The sequence below is a fragment of the Zingiber officinale genome, chromosome 4B (assembly GCF_018446385.1).
Source record: "Zingiber officinale cultivar Zhangliang chromosome 4B, Zo_v1.1, whole genome shotgun sequence".
NCBI classification, from domain to species: domain Eukaryota; kingdom Viridiplantae; phylum Streptophyta; class Magnoliopsida; order Zingiberales; family Zingiberaceae; genus Zingiber; species Zingiber officinale.
Window position 1 is genome coordinate 10,715,099 of NC_055993.1, and position 21,018 is coordinate 10,736,116.

A 21,018-nucleotide genomic window follows, 5' to 3' on the forward strand; every position below is an offset into this window, starting at 1 on the left:
TACTTGGTCGTCGAGGCTACGGCGTGGTATTTAAAGGAATATTGGAGCCAGGCCACTGTGAAGTGACCATAAAGAGGACTCTGATTCCCACCGACAGCCAGAGCGACAGGACAAGAAGGGCTTTCTTGAACGAAATTTACCTTCTTTCTCAGATTAATCACAAGAATGTGGTCCTACTCAATGGCTGTTGCTTCGCGAAGCAAACTCCTCTGCTAGTCTACCTCTAACAGACTAATATGAATGCTGCATTCTATATTAATTCCCTCTCAGAAACTCAATCTAATATTATACATGTGAATCACAAACCTTCTTAGCAAGCTTAGAAATGAGTTCGTTCTAAGCATCGATCGCCAGCGGTTCATAAAACGCCATTCTGATAGCTTGGAGCAGCGCGGTTGGCGAGTCAAATTTATTGTTGGAATCATAAAGCATCCAGAAAGCTTTGAGAGTGGCCACGTGCAACTCCTTCCACACTCTTGGAACTCCTCCATATTCTTGGTTCAAGAACAGCTCGAGAAACTCCTTCCCCTTCCTCTCAAGAACTGTCTTTATATGCCCAACTGAGTCCTCAATGCTGCTCTCCAAATTCTCTTTCACGTACAGTGGAACCATGTTGAACTTTCCATCCTCTAATTCTCTCTGAAAATTCCGAAAGGAAATATATAAATTCTATTGATCTAATTGCAGATTAACTATTGATTAAATGCCCTATATATTACCATATAGCTTCCTATGTCATTTAGCAGACGAGCACACAGCATTGACAGCTCGGTCATTTTGCAGTAACGAGAACCCAATTTGCCATCAACTGGAACTTTTGGATGAGTGATGTAGCAAGCAGGAAGAGTCATTACTTGAATAGCCACTGAAACCGTCGCGACATCGATGTACTCGTCGGTAGAAGGCACATGTTTGCATCTGCTCCACTTGGATTCCTTTAGCCAAGAGTTAAACGCATCACGCCACTTCAAGTGCAAGAAGAACAGAAAGGTAAGCAACAACCATTAGACGCTCGTGGAAAACTATAAGTCGATGTGTATACACACTATGCTACCATTTCTTGAAGGGCATCTTTCACAGTCTTGTCATGTTCACGGAATGCATTAAATTCTACTTCATTTACAAGTTCATGAAGTGCGTCAAAGATTACTTTGGAGTGGCTACATAAGTTGTCTCCTTCCCACCTGCCATATAGAATCAAATTAACATATAACAATAATCAAATAGGTTTTATTTTAAGATGGCAAATATATACATATCTGTTACATATACCTGTTGACAGCTTCAGTTAGTGTTTCTAATTCACTTTCCGTTCCTTTTTCATCGAAGAAATCATCAGCAATTGTGACTAGGGTTGCATTTTTTGCCACTATTTTCCTTAGTTCACAATGCAGAGGGAGGCATGTTGGAACAGTGGCTAAGAAGTAACAGTAGGTAGTTTTTTCTCGGCCGAACCCCATTTTTGAAAGCCCGGATTCTTCTGACCACCTATCATTAAAATTATATTTTCAGCTACATAGATAAAAAATTATATAAAATATGTAACGATCTACATGAAAATTGAAACACCTCTTCAGCATCTGGAGTTCATTTCTGTAAATTGACTGACGTTTTGTAAAATTGTCCACGGCCAGTTGCATGAGACATTTTGGGTGAGAAAGCCTGCATTTGAGCAAAATATGAATTTGATAACATGCATCTTTCTAATTACCTAAAAATTTTGAGTGGCTGTTAAAACTACCTGCAAATGTTGGTCTTCCCAATACACAACCAGTACCCTTTAGTTCTCTCTATATACAAGCGATGCTCAAGGTGGTCCATTCTAAGTAACCACGGGAGTTCCAGTTCGCGTGCGATCTGACAAAACAGATCAGACATGTATGCAATTAACGATCACCATTAAAAAGTCATGCTAGCTAGCTTCTTTTGTGTGTGTGATGCTGTACCTCTTTTTGGAAATCTGTCATGACCTTGTCGTTTCCTTCAAAATCCTTGCGAGGAAGACATTTTGTCAACACTTCCAAGGAGAACAGTTTAGTATTATGAAGGTCAACTTCCTCAGGGAACATCAACTGTGCTGCTCTGTAGATCCCATACATGGCTCCCAAGAACTCACTGTGGTTTTCCCTTATATGCACAAGAATGCCCTTGTTGTCCATAAACCAACACAGTTTCCCTGAAATCCATAATGTAGTTAGATGAGTATGTCATTAATTATTGGATTTATAATTGACTTATGGTAGCAGCTAATTCTTGTTCAGTTACTTGGTGTTACAGGATATCCATATGTCCTCAGAAGATAAAAGGCTAAGGTATCACTATATATTTGTTCAGATAGAACACAGTTCGTAGTGCTCTGTTCCTGATGCTGCTTTATCCAATTCCTGGAAATTGAGAGAGTCATTAAGAATGGAGATGAGCTTTCGATATATCAAAAAATTAAAGTAATGTGTACCTGTAATTATGGTCCAATAGATCCTTGATCTCCTCTTCAAAAAACTGACCACATCCTAGTCTACTCAAATGGTCAACTAGACAAAGCCTTATGAGATTTTGATCCACAGGAAACACAGGGGGCACTGTTACAATATTAAGTGATTAATCGAAAGTTGATGTTCCATGATGATTCTATAAGAAATTAATAAGCTCACCGATGCCACTACATCTCTGCATCATGTCCTGCAGGTACTTGAGACAATTAGCATCTCCTGTGATCATGAAAGCAGCAGCAGTTGCTGATGGAGATCTAAAGAGCGATCCATCTTCCATCAGTTGAGCAAGAATCAGTTCATGTTTTGGCCTGCTGCTTGGTGGGAGTGCTTCGAGGAACATTGTCAATGGTGGGTAATATTGATCACTACCTGATGATCTGCCATTAAACAAAGACCAGCAGTGATTGAATCTTCGAGTTTGAAATATCCTGCCAGTTCTCTTTTTTTTTTTCTCAAAATAAATAAATAAATTTATATCTGACAATAAATAGATAAATAAATAAAATAGCAATAAACTGCAAACATAGAGTTTGAGCGTTACGATGAGCATGAAGTCGACTGCTTACGCTGTTAATATTGTTCTTCTTCTCTTGAAGACGTCATTCACTAATTGCATGACGTCATGGCCGCGAAGCACACGTAAGCCTTTGGATTGCGTCAGCTCCAGCAATCCTGGAAAAACAATTGTGAACCAACGAGGAATGCCACCGTGGCACTGCACGAGTATCTTTTCTATATTTGCACGGAGATACTGCAAACCTGTTAAGATTTAGTTAGTGTGTGTATATATAAAAAGAAATCTTTCAAAATTAAGATTTAGTTAGTATGTGTATATATAAAATCTTTGCACTGCACGAGTATCTTTGCATGTTTACCATTTCAAAGTTATAACCGTTTCAAATACTATTAATTAATTAATTAGTCATATATATATATATATATATATATATGCCCACCTCTCTCGATGCTTGCACGGCCAGTGTTCCACTGATGGAGTGCAAGAACAGAGACGATAGTGGCGGCGACGGAATCGAGTGCACGCTCGCCATCTCCCCAGAAGCCTTCTTTCCTTTGGTTCGCGAGGATCCACTCGACGCATTGCGGAAACAGGGGACGTGCGGCGCCGCCACCGGAGCCGATCATGGCGACCCAGGCAGTATCGTAAGCAGAGGGCGGCAGCAGCGAGCAGCAGTAGCTATCGTCGTCGGAGAAGAGCAGTGCTACCTCCTCCTTCATCCTCTCCGTGTAATATGACTCCGTATCCATCGATTCAAGTGTGTATATGAGATTAAAATGGCAGGCCAGCCTGAGGAAGAAGACCGGACTGAGATACAGAATTCATCCAGCCAGGTATTTATAGATGAAAATTTAGAATGTTTTGCATGTAGCTACCTGGATCAATTTCCTCGAACTGCCCAAGTTTATAATTGAATGATTGCAGTTGAAAGGGATGGATTGGGATGGAGAAGATGTTGGAAGTTGAAAACTTAAACTTGAATACATTCATGTACATAAAAACAAGAGATGCAAAAATTTTGCGTGTACATTAAATAACCACGATGTTAGAATTGTTTTACAAGTATAAAAATTTAAATCGTATAAATTTTAAAATATAAAGAATTTATATATAAGAAATATAAGAATAAAAAGATCTAGTTTTATCGAGAACATGACATAAGAAAAATAAATATATAAACAAATATGACAATGAACCAAATTGAAGAGGCATCCTTGTCTTTAGCGTCGTCTATAAATAATCTCTGTGGAAGAAGATGCAACGGAAAGAAAAAGAAGGTCTTCCAAGAGACTTAGGGGTGACGACATCGAAAAACTTTAGGTCAATGGGGAATCAAAAACTCCGTCAAGATTAAACCCTAAACCTTTAGGGACCAACACTATATATAGTGGGCATCTATTATCAGCTCATAGATGATAATAGATGCAGGACTATAAGTTCTACACATACAAGGTCTACATCCAATAATCGACACCCAATAAACCTAAGTTAGATACATTTAATGAGTTTGATTTGTACTCATATGCACAACTTATAATTAAGTCCACCAATTAGAGATAATAACCAATAATTTTTTACTTGGGCTATTTGTGAGTTGTATATGAAATATAAGTAAAAATTTAGTTGATATCATACTTTATGGGTATAGAATACCTCTGTAAACATTCTAGTCCATTAACTTCATTAGTATAGGACTAAAGATGTCATAGCTATTGTATATGATCGTAATAAATCCTAACAGTAATCACAATACCAATGTCATTAATGACATAGATCAAGATGTAGATGTGTAGAGTGAAAATTACATGAAATGTGATCAGTATATGTCAATTTTCAACCGGTCCTAAGATGACCTCAAAAGAGGTCAAATCATATTTGTGAAATACTTTATGCTAAACTACAATAGCAAATCATGATCAACTTTATGTTCCAAAAGAAATCTATATCATATTTACAAACATCAAATGCTAAACAGTAGTAGTAAATGATGATATCACAGTCAAAGTATCAAACAAACATATAAATTCCCATTAATGTTTTGAACTTTAAGTATGTACAATAATCAAAACAAAATGTTTATTTTTATTATCAAATATAGAACAATAAAATAAATACAGACTTCCATTAGATGAATTCTTCTTCCACAAGAAGGACTCTCATATCCACAACATGCGTATGAAACACTTTAGACACTAAGCCTTTGGTGAGTGGATCGGTCAAGATAGAATCTGTGTTGATGTGCTCTACCATAATCTGACTAGTCTGAACTCTTTATTTAATCGCTGGAAACTAGATGTCGATGTTCTTGGACTTCAACGAATTGCGGTTGTTCTTGGCATAAAGTTCTACGACTTTATTATCACAGTAGATCCTTAGTGGCATGCCAATGCCATCAATGATATGTAATGATGTGATGAAGTTCCGTAGCCAAATCCCATGATTGGATGCTTCGTAGCATACTACTAACTATGCTTCCATAGTAGAAGTGGTTACTAGCGTATGCTTGACGCTCTTCCAAAATATAGTCCCTCCAGTAAGCATAAAAATGTAGCCCGAAGTAGATCTCCTACTTTCCAAGCATCTAGCAAAATCGGAGTCTGAATATCCAATCACCTTCAGATGATCTGATCTCTGATATGTGAGCATATGTCTTTTAGTTCTTTGCAAATACTGCATCACTCTCTTTACCGCTTTCCAGTGTGATGGTCCTAAGTTACTTACATATCTGTCTAACATCCCCACTATAAATACTATATTTGGTCAAGTACATACTTGTGCATACATGGGACTTTCCACTGCTGAGGCATATGAGAATTGTCCCATCTCCTTTATTTCAAGTTCAAGTCGTGGACGCTGCAGCAGGCTAAACTTGTCACCTCTTAACACAGGTGTGTCACTAGGTGTATAGTTCTGCATACCATATCTTATAAGTACCTTTTCAATATAGGTCTGCTATGAAAGCCCAAGAATACCTCTTAAACGATCACAATAAACCTGTATGCCTAAAATAAAAGATACTTCACCAAAATCTTTCACTTCAAAATTACCAGATAGAAATGACTTGATTTGATACAATAAATCCTTATTATTGCTCGCAAGCAATATATCATCCACGTACAAGACAAGTATAACAAACTTACTCTCACTAAACTTGATATATATGCACTGATCAACGGGGTTCTCTTTAAATCCAAATGAAGTAACCACTTGATCAAATTTCTGGTACCACTGACGGGATACTTGCTTTAAAACATAAATGGACTTCTTTAATCTAAATACTAGGTGCTTTGAGTCCTTAGACTCAAAGTTCTCTGGTTGCACCATATATATAGGCTCCTCTATGTCTCCATTGAAGAATACAGTCTTTACGTCCATTTGATGTAGATCTAAATTATAATGAGCTATAAGTGCCATGACTACTCTAAGGGAGTCTTTCATTAACACAGGTGAGAAAGTCTCCTTGTAATCAATGTCTTTTTTCTAAGTGAATCCCTTGGTAACAAAATGAGTCTTATACTTTTCGACATTGCCCTTGAATCCCGCTTAGTTTTAAATATCTATTTACAACCAACGAGCTTTTTTCCTTCAGACAATTCGATAAGTTATCAAACGTCATTATCTGTCATAAACTTCAACTCTTCTTGCATGGCGTTAATCTGACCTTTCAGGGTTAGAGCATTGTTTGAATTTTGGAAAGATGTAGGATCACCTTCCAACCCTATGTCAAAGTCATGCTCTTAGAAATAAACATAATCATGAGAATTCGTAGTTCTCCGTTCCCTTGTGGATCGCCTTAAAGACACTTGTGTTTGAGGTGGTTGAGCTACTTACTCATCAATATGAGGCAATACTTCAATTTCAGTGGTAGGCTCCTCCAATTGGATTGGAGATGTTATGGAAATATCTTGATTCACTACGCTCACTGGATGTGTAATGCCCATAATGTGCGGTATAGTAATCACGCCGCTACTGATCGCACTAGTAGTGACCACAGGAGGATTGTCAATGCATTCCTTAAAAGATATTTCCCTTACCTTATCACTCCCACTGCCCTCAATGAACTTGACATTTCTCGTTTCAAAGAAGTATCTGTTAGAGGGATTATAAGATGTAGCAAGGTAATTCGCAAAAGATCCTGGACGTTGTTCACCTGATCCATCATATCGACCGTAATATTCACCTCCACAGTCGTATCGGACGACTTTAATTTTCTTACCTAGTTGAAGTTCAACTTTGGCTTTAAAAATTTTAAACATGTCTAAAGATTGTGATTTCTCATGAATAAGGTACAGATAGTCAAATTTGGAATAGTCGTCTATGAACCTAATAAAATATGCGTCCATTCCAAGATGCCTTAGGAAATGGTCCACAAATGTTTGTATGTATTAGCTCCAAAACGTCACTACAATGACTAGCCCCTTTGTTTTTTTTTTAGTAGTCTTGGCCTTAACACACTCTATGCATATATCAAAGTCTGACATGTCAAGGGAATCAAGAATTCCATGTGGCATTAACCTTTCTAAGCGTTGTTTAGATATATGTCCTAAATGCCTATGTCACAACATGGAAGAAGTTTCATTGGTCAATTTATATTTCGTACCTATACTATGCATTATTACGTTGTTAACCGTAGGAGTAAAAGTGTTTAATTTATAAAACTTATCAACCAAGGAATCACTGCCAACCAACACTGAATTAAAGAAAATACTGAAAATTACATTTCTAAATGAACAATAATAACCTGATTTATCCATACGAGAAATTGAAATTAAATTCCATTGAAAAGATGGTACAATAAATATATTTTATAAATCTAGAAAAATATTGGTTCCTAAACAAAGCCTAAAAACACCAATCTACTCGACTTTAGTCTTCTTTTCATTTCCTGTATAGATGTATCTTTCACCATTAAGTGGAAGTCGACTCGTGAGACAACCCTGTATAGTGACACTTATGTGAGTAGTAACACTGGTATTTATCCACTAAGTGACAATGGATACAATAAATAGATTGACTTCCGAACTAACAAAGTTGAGAAAACTCTCAGAATCTATAGTTTGTTTTTCTTTTCGTTTGTTATTGATCCTCTTACATTTCTTGCTTGTACTTTCAGAACCAGATGCTAAGTAAGAACTCTCAGATGTCTCAATCTTTAGTCTCTCTTCCTCTTGCACGCATTGAGCTATGAGTATATTCAATATCCACTTTTCCTTTTGAGTATTATATGAGATCTTAAAAGGAGTGAACCGTGTTGGTAAAGACATCAAGACAAAATACATTAACATACCCTCAGACATATTGAGTTTTAGTACTATCAAACTTGTCGTTATATTGGACATCTCCATAATGTACTACCTTATATTTCCTTTAGTATTGTATCGCATGGTTACCAACTTCGTAAGAAGTGTGGTAGTCTTGACCTTTTCATTCGAGATGAATCGGTCTGCTAATTGGTCCAGAAAACTCCTAGCATCTCCTCCCTCTATTATTGAGCTCTTTATTGGTGTCGGTATGGAAAGCTTAATGATAGTTAGACACATGCGATTTGATTTCTCCCACAGTTGAAATTCAACCCTCTGCTCTATAGTGCTAGCACTGGTCAGAGGTGCGTGACGATCATTCCTTAATGTATAGTCTAAGTCCATGCAACCTAAGACTACGATCACGTATTCTTTCCATTCTGTAAAATTCGAACTAGTTAATGTTGAGATGTTATTAATGTTGGCAGTTACAAATTGTATTGAAATTCAAAGAGTGAAATTTATTTAAGCTCACAATTTAACTAAAGCCAAGAACATATAAGTAATATAAAATTAAGTAAAATAAAATTTTAAATGCATATAAATGGGCTCTTTATGAAATACTAAATACAACATAATGTGCATTCCTTTGGGCCAACACATTATTTGTTAGTGATACTCTCTAATATAACTCAAACTTTAATTGACCACACAATATGTCTTCCTTTGAGCCGACCCATTGTGCGTATAATATGACACTTTATATGAGTTATATTTTAGTCCATAGCTTACAACAACCTTAATCAGCCACATAATATGTCTTCCTTTGGGCCGACATACTTTATGCATGATCTGAACAAAATAATATTTTGTTCTATAGTTGTAAGCTACCTTATGCATATATCTGGCATAAAAGTAATTTTCCTTTAGGCCGATTACTTTTAGCATAGATATACGTCTATTAACACAAAATGTACTAAATCTACCTGAGGTACCTTCCTTTGGACCGACACATTAATTCAACTTAGTAGCACGTTGTGTGGATAAATTCAAGAAAATTTTAGGAACTTAATTCAAACAGAAATTTACTTAATCAGCCTTAACAAATCTAAATTAGACTTATTAATCGATTGATATCATATGACAGTCAATTTGATTTTATCCAATCGATTATCACAATCGATTTAAAAGTCTATTATATACGACTACATGACCCTATATAGAATCCTCCTTCAAGTTTAATAATTAAATAGTATTGTTTAATATTATTTAATTCTTTAATTATTTATGCATTAAAATTTTTTAATTATTATTATTTTTCTCTTCTGTTTCTATTTCGACGAAATAGTTTGTTTATTTAATTTTTTTCTTTCTACTCAAACAATAAGCTACTATTTAAAGAAATTTTAATGGAAAAAACATCTTTTTTTTTATGAAATAGTAAATTACTGTTTTAATTTTTTTTAATTATATGAAACACGAACATATTGTTTGTTGATTAATGGCATGAAACATTAACCTAACTGTTTCTTTAATGGATCTATAAGGAATTTAATCGATTAAATCATAAGTCCCAATTGATTAATAAACATAAACTTAACTTATTTAAAATTGACCTAGTCATAAATTTAAGATAGTTAATCGATTAAATTTCAATTATTTTTGTTCAAAATTTTAGACTTAGTAGTTGATTGCTCGACCAAAATAATCAATTGAACTTTCACAATTGTACCTAATAAAATTAGATTAAATTGTGACGGTTTTCATCGTTCTTTGTATTCTTCGCAGAAACACAAAAAAAAATTGAAAAATCAATCTATCCTAGTTTTTTTCTTATATAATTTTCGACAATCAAAAAATTTATATTAACTAGTAAAAACTTGATAAATCAACAAAAAATTTAGACTTTATTGTCAATGAAAACGATGAAACAAAAACTTGGTACTGATACCAATTAATAGTTCTTGTAAAAACATAAACCGCATGGATTCTAAGATATAAAAAATTCACATATAGGAAATACAAAAACAAGAAGATCTAGTTTGATCAAGAACATAGCACAAGAAAAATAAATATATAAATAAATATGACAAGGAACCTGATTTAAAAGTCATCCTTGTCTTTAGCGTCGTCCAGAAATAATCTCTGTGGAAGAATATGCAGCGGAAAGAAAAGGAAGCTTCCAAGAGGCTTAGGGGTGACGGCGCCGAAAAGTTTTAGGTCAATGAGGAACCAAAAGCTCTATCAAAATTAAACCCTAAACTCTTGGGGACCAACACTATATATAGTGGACATCTATTATCAGCCCATAGATGATAATATATACGGAATTATATATTCTGCACATACAAGGTCTACATCTAATAACCGAAACTCAATAAGTCTAAGTTAGATCACTTTATGGTTCGATTTGTACTTATATGCAAAACTTATAATTAAACTCATCAATTAGACATAATAACCAACATCATCGTCGATCGCGGGAAAAGGATCATAATTAATTTTTGTGCTGACCAAATTTAATAATCTTCCAAGGTAGCACATGGAGAGGACACATTGAAAACAAGGATTTGAAATGATCCTGTTCGAATGCGAGAAGTTGGAAAGTTGGGGATATGATGATCATTGACGAGATGAATACCTCACTCCTACAAAATAAAAATCAAACAAGGAAAAGAGTCTCTGACGTTGACCCTATATCATGACGATTAACCTGTGCCAAATAAACTCCTCTTGATCTTCACATCATCAAACGTACTTAAACATCATAATTCTAACATAATTCTTTTGTTATTTCTTGTCGAATTGAACTACCCTTTGGATTTTAATTCAGACTTAAAAATAAGATTGGATGCAGGGCGTAATCGGGATTCAAAATTACTTTGGAATGACGCCGACACCCTTGGCTGGCTACTGGAGATGGCCAATGAATTTATGATTGATAACGACGTAAATATGACTCCTCGTACGCTAGTTGTTTACCACCACTGGATCCGAGAGGCATGAAACATGCATAGCATACGTAAAATTAATAATTATGATATATATTTTTTTCCAAACTTAATGTGAAACTCATTTCTTTAATTTTTGTCATATCAATCGATTGTTCTTTGATTCGACATCACCTCGGATTTCGGAACGTTGACTTGTCGTCAACTAGTTATCGCACAATGAATTTATTGAATATAAAATCTCAAAGAAATTGCGAAAGTTCCATCTCTCTCCATGTCAGTTAAATATAGTATAATTATTATTTTTTTTAAACTAAATATATAACTTCTGCTAAAATTTATTTATTTATATATCTTATTTTTATTTTCAAGACAGTATATTTAGTGTGCACCTTAAAAAAAATCAATTTATTTTTGTAAATATTATAATCCAATCCTTAAATTTTAAATATAAAATCTTATTAATATAATTAGAAATTTAAAAAACCCATCAAAAACATAAAAGAAAAAAAAAAGTTAAGCTGCGTCGGCTTAAATTTATTTTTATTTTCAAATCATAACCAATAAAAAAGCAAGCAACAATATAAGGAAAGCAACGTATCAACTATCAATAAGAGTCGATGCGAGGTTAAGTTCCCCTCGATCGTGACTGAAGCAACTGTCGGAATATTTTATATTTAAATAATTTCTAAAGTAGTTTAAAGGTCAAACTTTTAAAATTTAAAAATCCAAGAGCAACTTTTAAACTATTACGTGAATCAAATACTTGAAACTATCTAAACTATTAATATTTTGAGTAAAATTTTAATATAAATTGATTATATGGGAGCGTCTCTTGTGTGCGTTTTTGTGGATTATATTTTTCTCATTTTTCTTGCCACTGTATTGCATAATTCCTTAAAATACACATTAATCTTAATATTTTAATAAGATGTGGACTTTGAATAGTTTACAACCATATATTATATATAAAGAGAAGAAAACGGTTTTTCGATTTTTTTTTTCATATTAATACTTAATAGAAAGTCGATGTCGAATATATATATATATTTTGAAGAAAACGTTTTATTCAATGTTCTCCATGTGCGGCATGAAATAGTAGATGTTGTAATTAATGCTTCATAGAAAGTCGATGTCGAACATATATATTTTGAAGAAAACGTTTTATTCATTGTTCTCCATGTGCCGCATGAAATAGTAGATGTTGTTTTCTTTCTCCTTGCTGTTTCCTATGGCTAGCACAAAGAAGGAGATACATGAAATTAAACAAGATATATAATTAATTTGTAGAAAACTGCTTTGAATTTGATATTTTGTAGGAGCGGAAATAAACAAATTAATTTGTTTTTAAAATTGTTGTTCCATGTATCACTCAAAGAGGAAGTCGAAGATATTAAAAGTAACCAAGTAATTTAAAATATATATGTAATTTTAATATTTTAGATAAATTTTTTAGTACAAATAATTAATTTTCGTTTGGAAAATATATCCAGCCTAAAGGCTTTCCAAAGAAATTTATTGTGGTAGATTTATTTATATATCAACCATAATAAATTCCTCTCTCTTTTTATTTGAAAATGACATTAATATATATTTTATTATTTCTCTCCTTAATTTTTTAGTTTTTTTTTTTACCATTTTGAAATCAGAATGGTAGCATTCTATTATTTTTTTAGTCAAAGAAATCAATTAAGTGTCCGAGGAGAGTGGTGGTGATAGGGATAAGATTTGCAGACTATAGGGAAGGGCAAAAATACAAGATATCTTTTTTTTATTTATTATTAAAATAATATCTTATTTTATCTCCATTTATTTTTATTTTTAAAAATTTTTATATTTTCGTATATAATTATAATAATTATCATCCTATAATTGCTAAATAATTATAATATTTACTTGCGATTATGGACACGCATTGCATTGTGTGAGCTAAGCCCCTTATATTTGGTAGGATAATATAATTGCTTGAGCTCAGCGTCTCTTATATCTGGTGGGATAATATAATTGCATGAGCTCGGCCCCTTATACCAGATGGGGTGGGTAATGTAGGGAAGAAGAGATATGAGGAAAGAAGAATTGATTTATAAAAAATAGTTTTTATTTTTTAATATTATCCCTATTTTTTTTATTGGGGCAAGACTATGTCCCACCAAAGCTATATGCGACGTCTAGTTACGTATGTAATATAACACATAAACACATGCCGGTAACATATTCTCATTCATAAAAAAAATTAATTTAAATCTCTCAAGAATATCATAATAGACTTCCCTTATAAGAAATTAATTTAATATCATACTTTATCTTAGTTAAAAAGTCGAGAAAAATATATTTTCTAATCAGCCCAAGGTATAGGGTTAAAAATATCATAATAGACTTCCCTTATAGAAGTTTTTTTACTCATAGTGTTATTAATTTTAAGATGTGGGACTATGGAGAATTCTACATTTCTAATTGATTAATGAATTTTTTTTTTAATGATACGTCATAGCTAAGTTTCAAATTCTATATCCATTAATGAGAAAATTTTCTAATAATACGTCTAGATCCCTAATTGATACGTTTGTAGAAATTATTAATAAATTTTAAAATTATTTTTGATGTTCAAAGAAAAAAGAATATTAAGATAATTTTTGTAGGCTTTAAAAAATTAGTTACTAAAAGAGGTAGATTTTTAATAAAATAATAAAATTACAATGGTAACTGATTCTTTTATTGATACAAAATAATATTCATCTCTATTGATTAGAAATAAATTGTAATTATATAGTAATTATTATGTTGTAGTTATTATAATATAATATTAATTAAAAATAAAGTATTTATACATGATACATAATTATTATAATATAGATTATGATATGAAATGTAATTAGTATGATATAATATTATTAGCATTCAACATCCGAATTAAAGTATTTAAGTTATAATAGTTGATAAAAGGTAACAGCGAAGGTTATATGATTAAAAATATCAAAAGTTTTATTACGATGGGAGTCAAAGTTAGAAAGGTCGTGTTATCAACTCTTGACTCCTAATTCTAGGCTACCGACTATCGACTCTCGGCTTTAGGCTACCAACTCCTAATCCCCAGTTCCAAGCTACTGACTCTCGATTCCAGGCTATCGACTCTCAGCTCCAGACTACTAACTCCTTATTCTCGGATCTAGGCTATCAACTCTCGACTCTCGGCTCTAAACTACCGACTCCCTACTTCCGGCTCCAAGCTTCCTCAGACTAAACCGAAACGGCTCCAGCTATCAAAAATTAAAACAATGAACTGTTATTATGTGAGGACATGGATAATGTGGCCGTTATCTCAAGGAAGACGAAACACAACTATTTACCTCGACATAAATGAGTCGTAATGGTCATTTATTTTGAGAAACATAGTTGTTGGGGATACAATCAAAGTCCTATATTGAAAAGATATGGAAAATATCATGAGTTTAAAAGGATGTAAGATACCTCCATTGGTATGAGACATTTTGGGTAGAGTCCAAAAATAAAGTCACAAGGGCTAAGGCCCAAAGTAGACAATATCATATCATTATAAAGATATGTGCATTCCTTTGATCCCAACACATGGTATCAGAGTCATAGTCCATACTAGATGTAATGTGGGGTGACCTTGAACTAAGTTGCGGGGAGACCCGGAGTAGGTCGTGGTGACCAGATACTCGTGGGGAAGTCCAGAGTAGGTCAAGGTGACCATAAACTTGTGGGGAGCCTTGGAGCAGGTCAAAATGACCGGATACTTACGAAGAGGCCCGAAGTAGGTCAAGGTGACCGGATACTTACAGGAAGGCCCGGAGCATGTCAAGAGTGACTAGACGCGGATGCTCGTGGGGAGGTTCAGAGCAGGTCAAGAGTGACCGGACGTGGATGCTTGCAGGGAGGCCCGGAGCATGTCAAGATGAGCGGATGCTTGCGGGGAGGCCTGAAATAGATTAAGAGTGACCCAATACTTGCGGGGAGGACCAAACCATAAGAATAATGGTGGTCATTCATTTGAGGGGAGGATTGTTGGGGATATAGTCAAAGTCCAATATTGAAAGATATGGAAAAGATCATGAATTTAAAACGATATAAAATATCTTCATGGTATGAGGTCTTTCGGGTAGAGCCAAAAAATAAAGGCGTGAGAGCTTAGGCCCAAAATTGACAATATCATGTAATTATGGAGATATGTATATTCCTTTCGATTCTAACAATTGCTACAGTCGCGAGTAATGAGAGAGCACGGGGAGAACGAGGCAGAGAGTCCTAATCCTATAAAAGGTAGTCAACCCTCATGAGCAAAGGTACGCGTACATAACACACTAAACCCTACCATGATAGCTTCTCCCTCTCCAAATTCTTACTTATTAGAGTGGTTGCGCAGGAGAACTCCTTGGTCGTCATTCTAACCCCATCCTCTGGGCGTGTTCTTCATCTTAGGCGCTTTGGAAAGGCTTCGCGAGATTATGTGGATTGGTAATCCCCCAGATAGTCAACATTAGTGAGACCTCATCGGTGAGTTAACCATTGGCATTCTCAAGCAAGATTAAATTGATGACGTCTGTGGAAAATTTGAGTTAAGAATTAAACTGAGACATTATAAGATGGATGACACTAGAAGATCAAACGCTAAGGATAGTGAAAAATCAAACATCATCACTATGACGACGAAAGACTTCAATAAACTAATGGCGGCTACGATACAAGTTATGTTACGAGGACAACCCCAATAGTCGGCACTATCGGGACTCAGCCCCTTAAATGAGCTACCGTCCCAACCGGTTGATGTCTCACCAACATTACAACAAAAGTCGACTCGTCTTATGGAAATGCCTAGAGAGGTGTTCCCTACCTAGGATAGTATTTCCTCTATGAGAAAAGAATCATTGCGATTTTTAAGGGAAACTCTCCATCGAAGTCCCCCTAAGGAAAAGGTATGTGTATCAGGCAAAGTACAGAACTCCAGGGGTCCTCTCTTCTTGGAGAATATCTTTGAAATGAATTACCAAGACATTTTCAAGCACTACAAATTAGAGAGGATAATGGCACGGCTGATCCAAATGACCACATCTATAAATTTGAAAATGCCTCTCTACTATATCAATATATAAATAGGGTCAAATGTCGGGTTTTCTTGACGCCTCTTTCAAGCTCGGTGTAAACATGGTTTAATTATCTTCTGACATCTTCCATCCGGTCTTTTGAAAACTTCAAAGGAGTATTTATGCCGTGTTTTGCCACTAGTCGGAGATATCAAAGGACTCCGCATGATTTGTTCACCCTCAAACAAAAGCCCAAAGAACCTCTAAAAGAGTATTTGTAGAGGTTTAATCGAATAGTCATGGATGCACCTTTGGTTAATTAGGTGAAAGTCAGTGCATTCTCATAGGGATTAATCGACGAGGATTTCTTTAAATCCATGGTGAAAAAACCCCCCAATCGACTTCGATGGGCTACAAGATCGGGTTCTAAATACATTCAAGTGGAAGAAACCCAGTTGGAAAAAAGGAAAGAAGTGTTGACCCCTACCTCTGTGTCCATTCAGTTGGATTGAAAGGTGCCCTTTCCCCTTTGTGAAATCAGGATTTTACAAATCGCAAAAGGGAGAAAGCAGTGCAAATAGTGGAAAGTATCCTGACCCCTATTAGGGGGCCAAGTCGGGAGTTTATAACAGTACCCTGTGACTTTCATTAGTCAAATACTCACTTCACTCGAGAATGTCAGTAGTATGCGCATGAACTATGACTCATAGCTAATAAGAGAAAAGCTAGTTGTAATCAATTGACAAGGAGATCTTCTATGCCTTACCATCATCAGCAAAACATTGGACGTCATAGAGAATGGATATGGTCCACGTTGGCGATCTTGTTCTCCTAAGCAGCCTCATGTCAACACGCGACAATAGTAGGAATCAGGTCGAGAGAAAAGCGATGACAAGAAGGGCAAAGGTAAAATTGATCATTTAGGAATGATTAATATGATTTATAGAGGTCCAACAGATGGTGATTTCACTCAGGCTTGAATGGCCCATGGTTGCTGATTGGAAAACTACGGGATCAGCATGGGTCGAGGTGCGACTCGGGACCTCCTAATCAGCTTTGAGCCTAGTGATTTGCAGGGAGTTTAGATTCCTCATGAAAATAGCTTGGTAATTCATGCTCTTATAGCCAACTAAGAGGGTATTCATAGACACAGACAGTTCTATTAACATTTGTAGGATCGTAGGCACATGAGAGGGAGGGTGAATTGTGTGTATTTAAAACGTTTCTTTTTCAAACTTCAAAAAATAAGTGTGTAGTAGAATAAACAAACCAAGTAAGAAAGAATCGAAACGGAAAACTAAAAACAAAGACAAGATCAGTTTTATTTGGTTCAGAGTATTTGATGACTCCTACTTCAAAACTAAAGTCATTTGAATCTATCGATGAGTGATCCACTAAAATTTTCTACTGGTAAACTCCTGTTGGTGTAGGAAGCATTCGACAATTGAACTTATGTTTTGATTATGTCAAAGGGTTCAAGTTAAGTTATTTTATGATCTAACGTATTTGAATGAGATTGTAGGAAAGTCCTAAGGGTTCTTAGGCAAAAATCCTAGCCACGGTTAAGCAGGTGGAAAACCCTAGGGGGTGGTAACCCTAGGTGAAGAAAAGTCCTAGCTATTGTTAGACAAGGAGAAAACCCTAAGGGGCGGTAACTTTAGGTCCTAGGGGGAGGTAACTCTAGGTGGTGAAAAACCCTAAGGGGCGGTAACCTTAGGTCTTAGCGGGTGGTAACCCGAGGTGGTGGAAAACCCTAAGGGACGGCAACGTTAGATCCTAGGGGGAGGTAACCCTAGGTGGCGGAAAAATCCTAAGGGGTGGTAACCCTAGGTAGAAAGTCCAGTTGATCGGGAGGACCAGACTGGCAGCAGGTATGCTCTCCTGAGTGGAGTAGGTGATGACGCGTTCCCCGCGGAGGGAACAATAGGCGTCGGTTCGACCTAGGATTTCTGGTCAGAAATCCAAAGTCAGAACCGGACAGTCCATTGACTGTCAAACATCTATATTTATGGTATTATAATGTGCTAACTTTGTTTTGCAGGATATATTATTGTTTTGTGAACTAACGTATCTTGCAAGGATAAAATAACAAGGTTTGTCTCGGATGAACAGTACCCGAGGCGCCCTCCATGGAGCTTGGAGACGCCTCGGGTGCAAGGCAAAAGCTGCGCAGGAAGCTAGGCTGGAGGCGCCCTCATGGAGACTTGAGCCGCCTTGGAGGCATTAAAGGCGCCCTTCAGTGGATTGGAGGCACCCTCAAGTGGATAGGCGAAGACTTCTTCAGAGCTGATCCATGCTGCGAATTCGGAGGTGATGGAGGTGCCCTCAAGGGGCTTGGAGGCGCCTTCAACAGTCCTTATATGAAGATCTCGACCAGCAGCTCCTACAATCACTTGAAAAGTCATCTTTCTTCAGTGCGCTGCTAACAAGATGTTCCGACTAAGCTACGACAAGTTCCCGACGACCTAGAGCTGCGACTTTACGATTTCTTGTTGTCGGTATAAGTTTCCAATGCACTTAATTGTAATCATTTCTTGTAATCCTATTTACGCGATTATAGTTGTTGCCCAAAGTAAACGCTCAACGAGCATGAGCCTTGGAGTAGGAGTCGTCCTAGGCTCCGAACTAAGTAAATACTTGGGTCTTTCTATGTTATGTTTTGCTTTACTCGATAATTTTTCGATACGAAAAGTGAAAGCCACGAGCGATATTCACCCCCCCCCCCTCTAACGCATCTCAATCCAACAACTCCTAGTAGAGTAATCAAGTACAAAGAAGAAGAGAAAAGTATAATAGATATACACTTTCTTATGTAATACAAATAATTGACTTTAAATTAAATTGTTACCCAACACAATGATGTTGAAATGGATACGCTTGTGTGTTGGTGTCAATTCATCTGCAATAGTCTAGTGTAGCAACATCGCAACATAGTATTGGTACGAAATCGGAGCAGCTAGACGGTCGAGGAAGTGTGTAAACTATTGTCTGAATTCTTATATTGGAGATGCTGGCCGAAGCCTCTTATACAGGCCTTTCCAAGCACCTAGACCACCCCCGTGAGGCCTCCACCGGAGTCTATCCGATCATGCTTTGACGCTGAGTTATCCAACTTCATGCACTTGGACCACCCCTGGACGCTTGGAATGCTGATGTGGTTGCACCTAGATAAAGGTCTATCTGTCTTGCCTCTATCCAATCTCGGGTGCCTGGACAAACCTTGGGTGCCTAAATTCTAATGTGTATTGACCAATCGGAGCGTGCCAACTCAACTGCACACGTAGCTGGATTTGGGCCATTCAAGGTGCCTAGATCCCTTCTAGGCCTTGAATTCCTTCTGGGAGATTTTCTGACTCCGGCCTAGTTGGTTTCGGTTTCGAAGCGAGTAGTCTTTAGCTCATGAAGTCGGGCCACAACTGACACTTGGAAGATTTTGATTATTGGTGTGTAGACTCCAAGGCTGCTCGAAGTTTATTCTCAACTCCGGTGAGTGTAGCCTCCATCTCATTGCAAGAGAATTCCAACACACTCAGTTGATCCTCATCCAAAACTTTGATGGATCTAGCCTCCTCCTAAGTGACCACTAACTCCACCTCCTAAAAGTTAAGCCTCTTTTGGCAGGCCTCTAGTTCATCTTTGGTGGCTTTAACTTCCGCTATGACCGCCCCAAGTTTGGTATGTTCTTCTGCCACCGTGACTTTCAACTTCTTTATCTCTTTCCGTTGCCTATTCTTCTTTGACTTTGACTCCTTAACTCGAGCTTCAAGTGAGTCAATTTGCACTCGCAACCCTCTCACCTCATGCTTGGCTTGAATGTTATTTACCTTCTCACTAGCTATGACTACTCTGAGTTGATGAATTTTAGATAACGCTGAGGTGGGGTTCTCCTCTAGTTCCTTCGAACAGACAAGCCTCCCTTGCGACAAAGAAGCTTCTGTTTGGAGGCATCTAGTTGAGCCTCCAATTCCTCCACACGAGCCTGCATCTCTCAATGACCTTGCCATAAATCAGGGAGACGCTGACTAAAAACAACCAGCCTGGGCATATGGTCAGCACCAATATTCAAGAGATCATCGGACAAATTTTATAGGGAAACTTTACCGCTGCTTCACCATTCGTCGACCACTTGGCCACAAGGCTAGCAAAGTTAACTCCAGTTGGAAGTCTTCTAAGGTTTATTGTCCTAGGGAGATTCCTACACTAGCATGGATGACACCTTCACTCATGATAGGAAGAGAGTGCCCAACAGGTGCATTATCAAGACAAATCATTGGAGTCTGGTTTGAGGTGGGGTGCGATGTGCTAGCACCTGGATCTTCTCATGGGAGGGAGGTCAGGGTTATGTAGTAAGAGAGAATCGAGCATGATGTGCTAGCACCTGGATCTCTTCGCAAGAGGGAGGTCGAGGTTATGGCCTCAGGGGGAATAGGAACGAGCTGATGTAAAGAACTTGCGTCTATTGGATCCCTTATTGTCTCTGCAAGTAGAATCGAGAGCTGAACAGGCAAATATGAAGGACCACTAGCAAGTAGAATCCTAACAAGAGAATTCTTTGAGTTAGGAGGAGATGCCGAGTCTCGCATTAGTAGTGGAGAGGGTTCTCGATCGAATAATCGGTGCCTCTTGCAGATCATCCGTAAGGAAGTCGTTATGTCCTCGGAGTTTATGAGTTTTACATCTTCTGGCACCAGAGGGATGACTTCCATCAAAACTGGCATTGGGTCGGGTAAAGCCTCTTCCACCACTACTAGTGCAAGGTCAAGAAAAAGTTCCCTA

At 36.7% G+C, this 21,018-nt stretch overlaps 1 protein-coding gene across 1 annotated transcript; it reads right to left on the reverse strand.

The window, feature by feature from the left end:
- Positions 1–249: 249 nt before the first annotated feature.
- Positions 250–3,758, reverse strand: LOC121978100 (S-linalool synthase-like). The gene is made up of 12 exons (XM_042530481.1): positions 3,449–3,758; positions 3,059–3,251; positions 2,652–2,869; positions 2,456–2,579; positions 2,266–2,384; positions 1,947–2,176; positions 1,742–1,857; positions 1,570–1,662; positions 1,273–1,488; positions 1,055–1,184; positions 720–965; positions 250–639 (listed from the first exon to the last, which is right to left on the reverse strand). Exons 1-12 carry the CDS (start codon positions 3,756–3,758, stop codon positions 337–339), a joined length of 2,298 nt encoding a protein of 765 aa, XP_042386415.1. The 3' UTR covers positions 250–336.
- Positions 3,759–21,018: the final 17,260 nt, after the last annotated feature.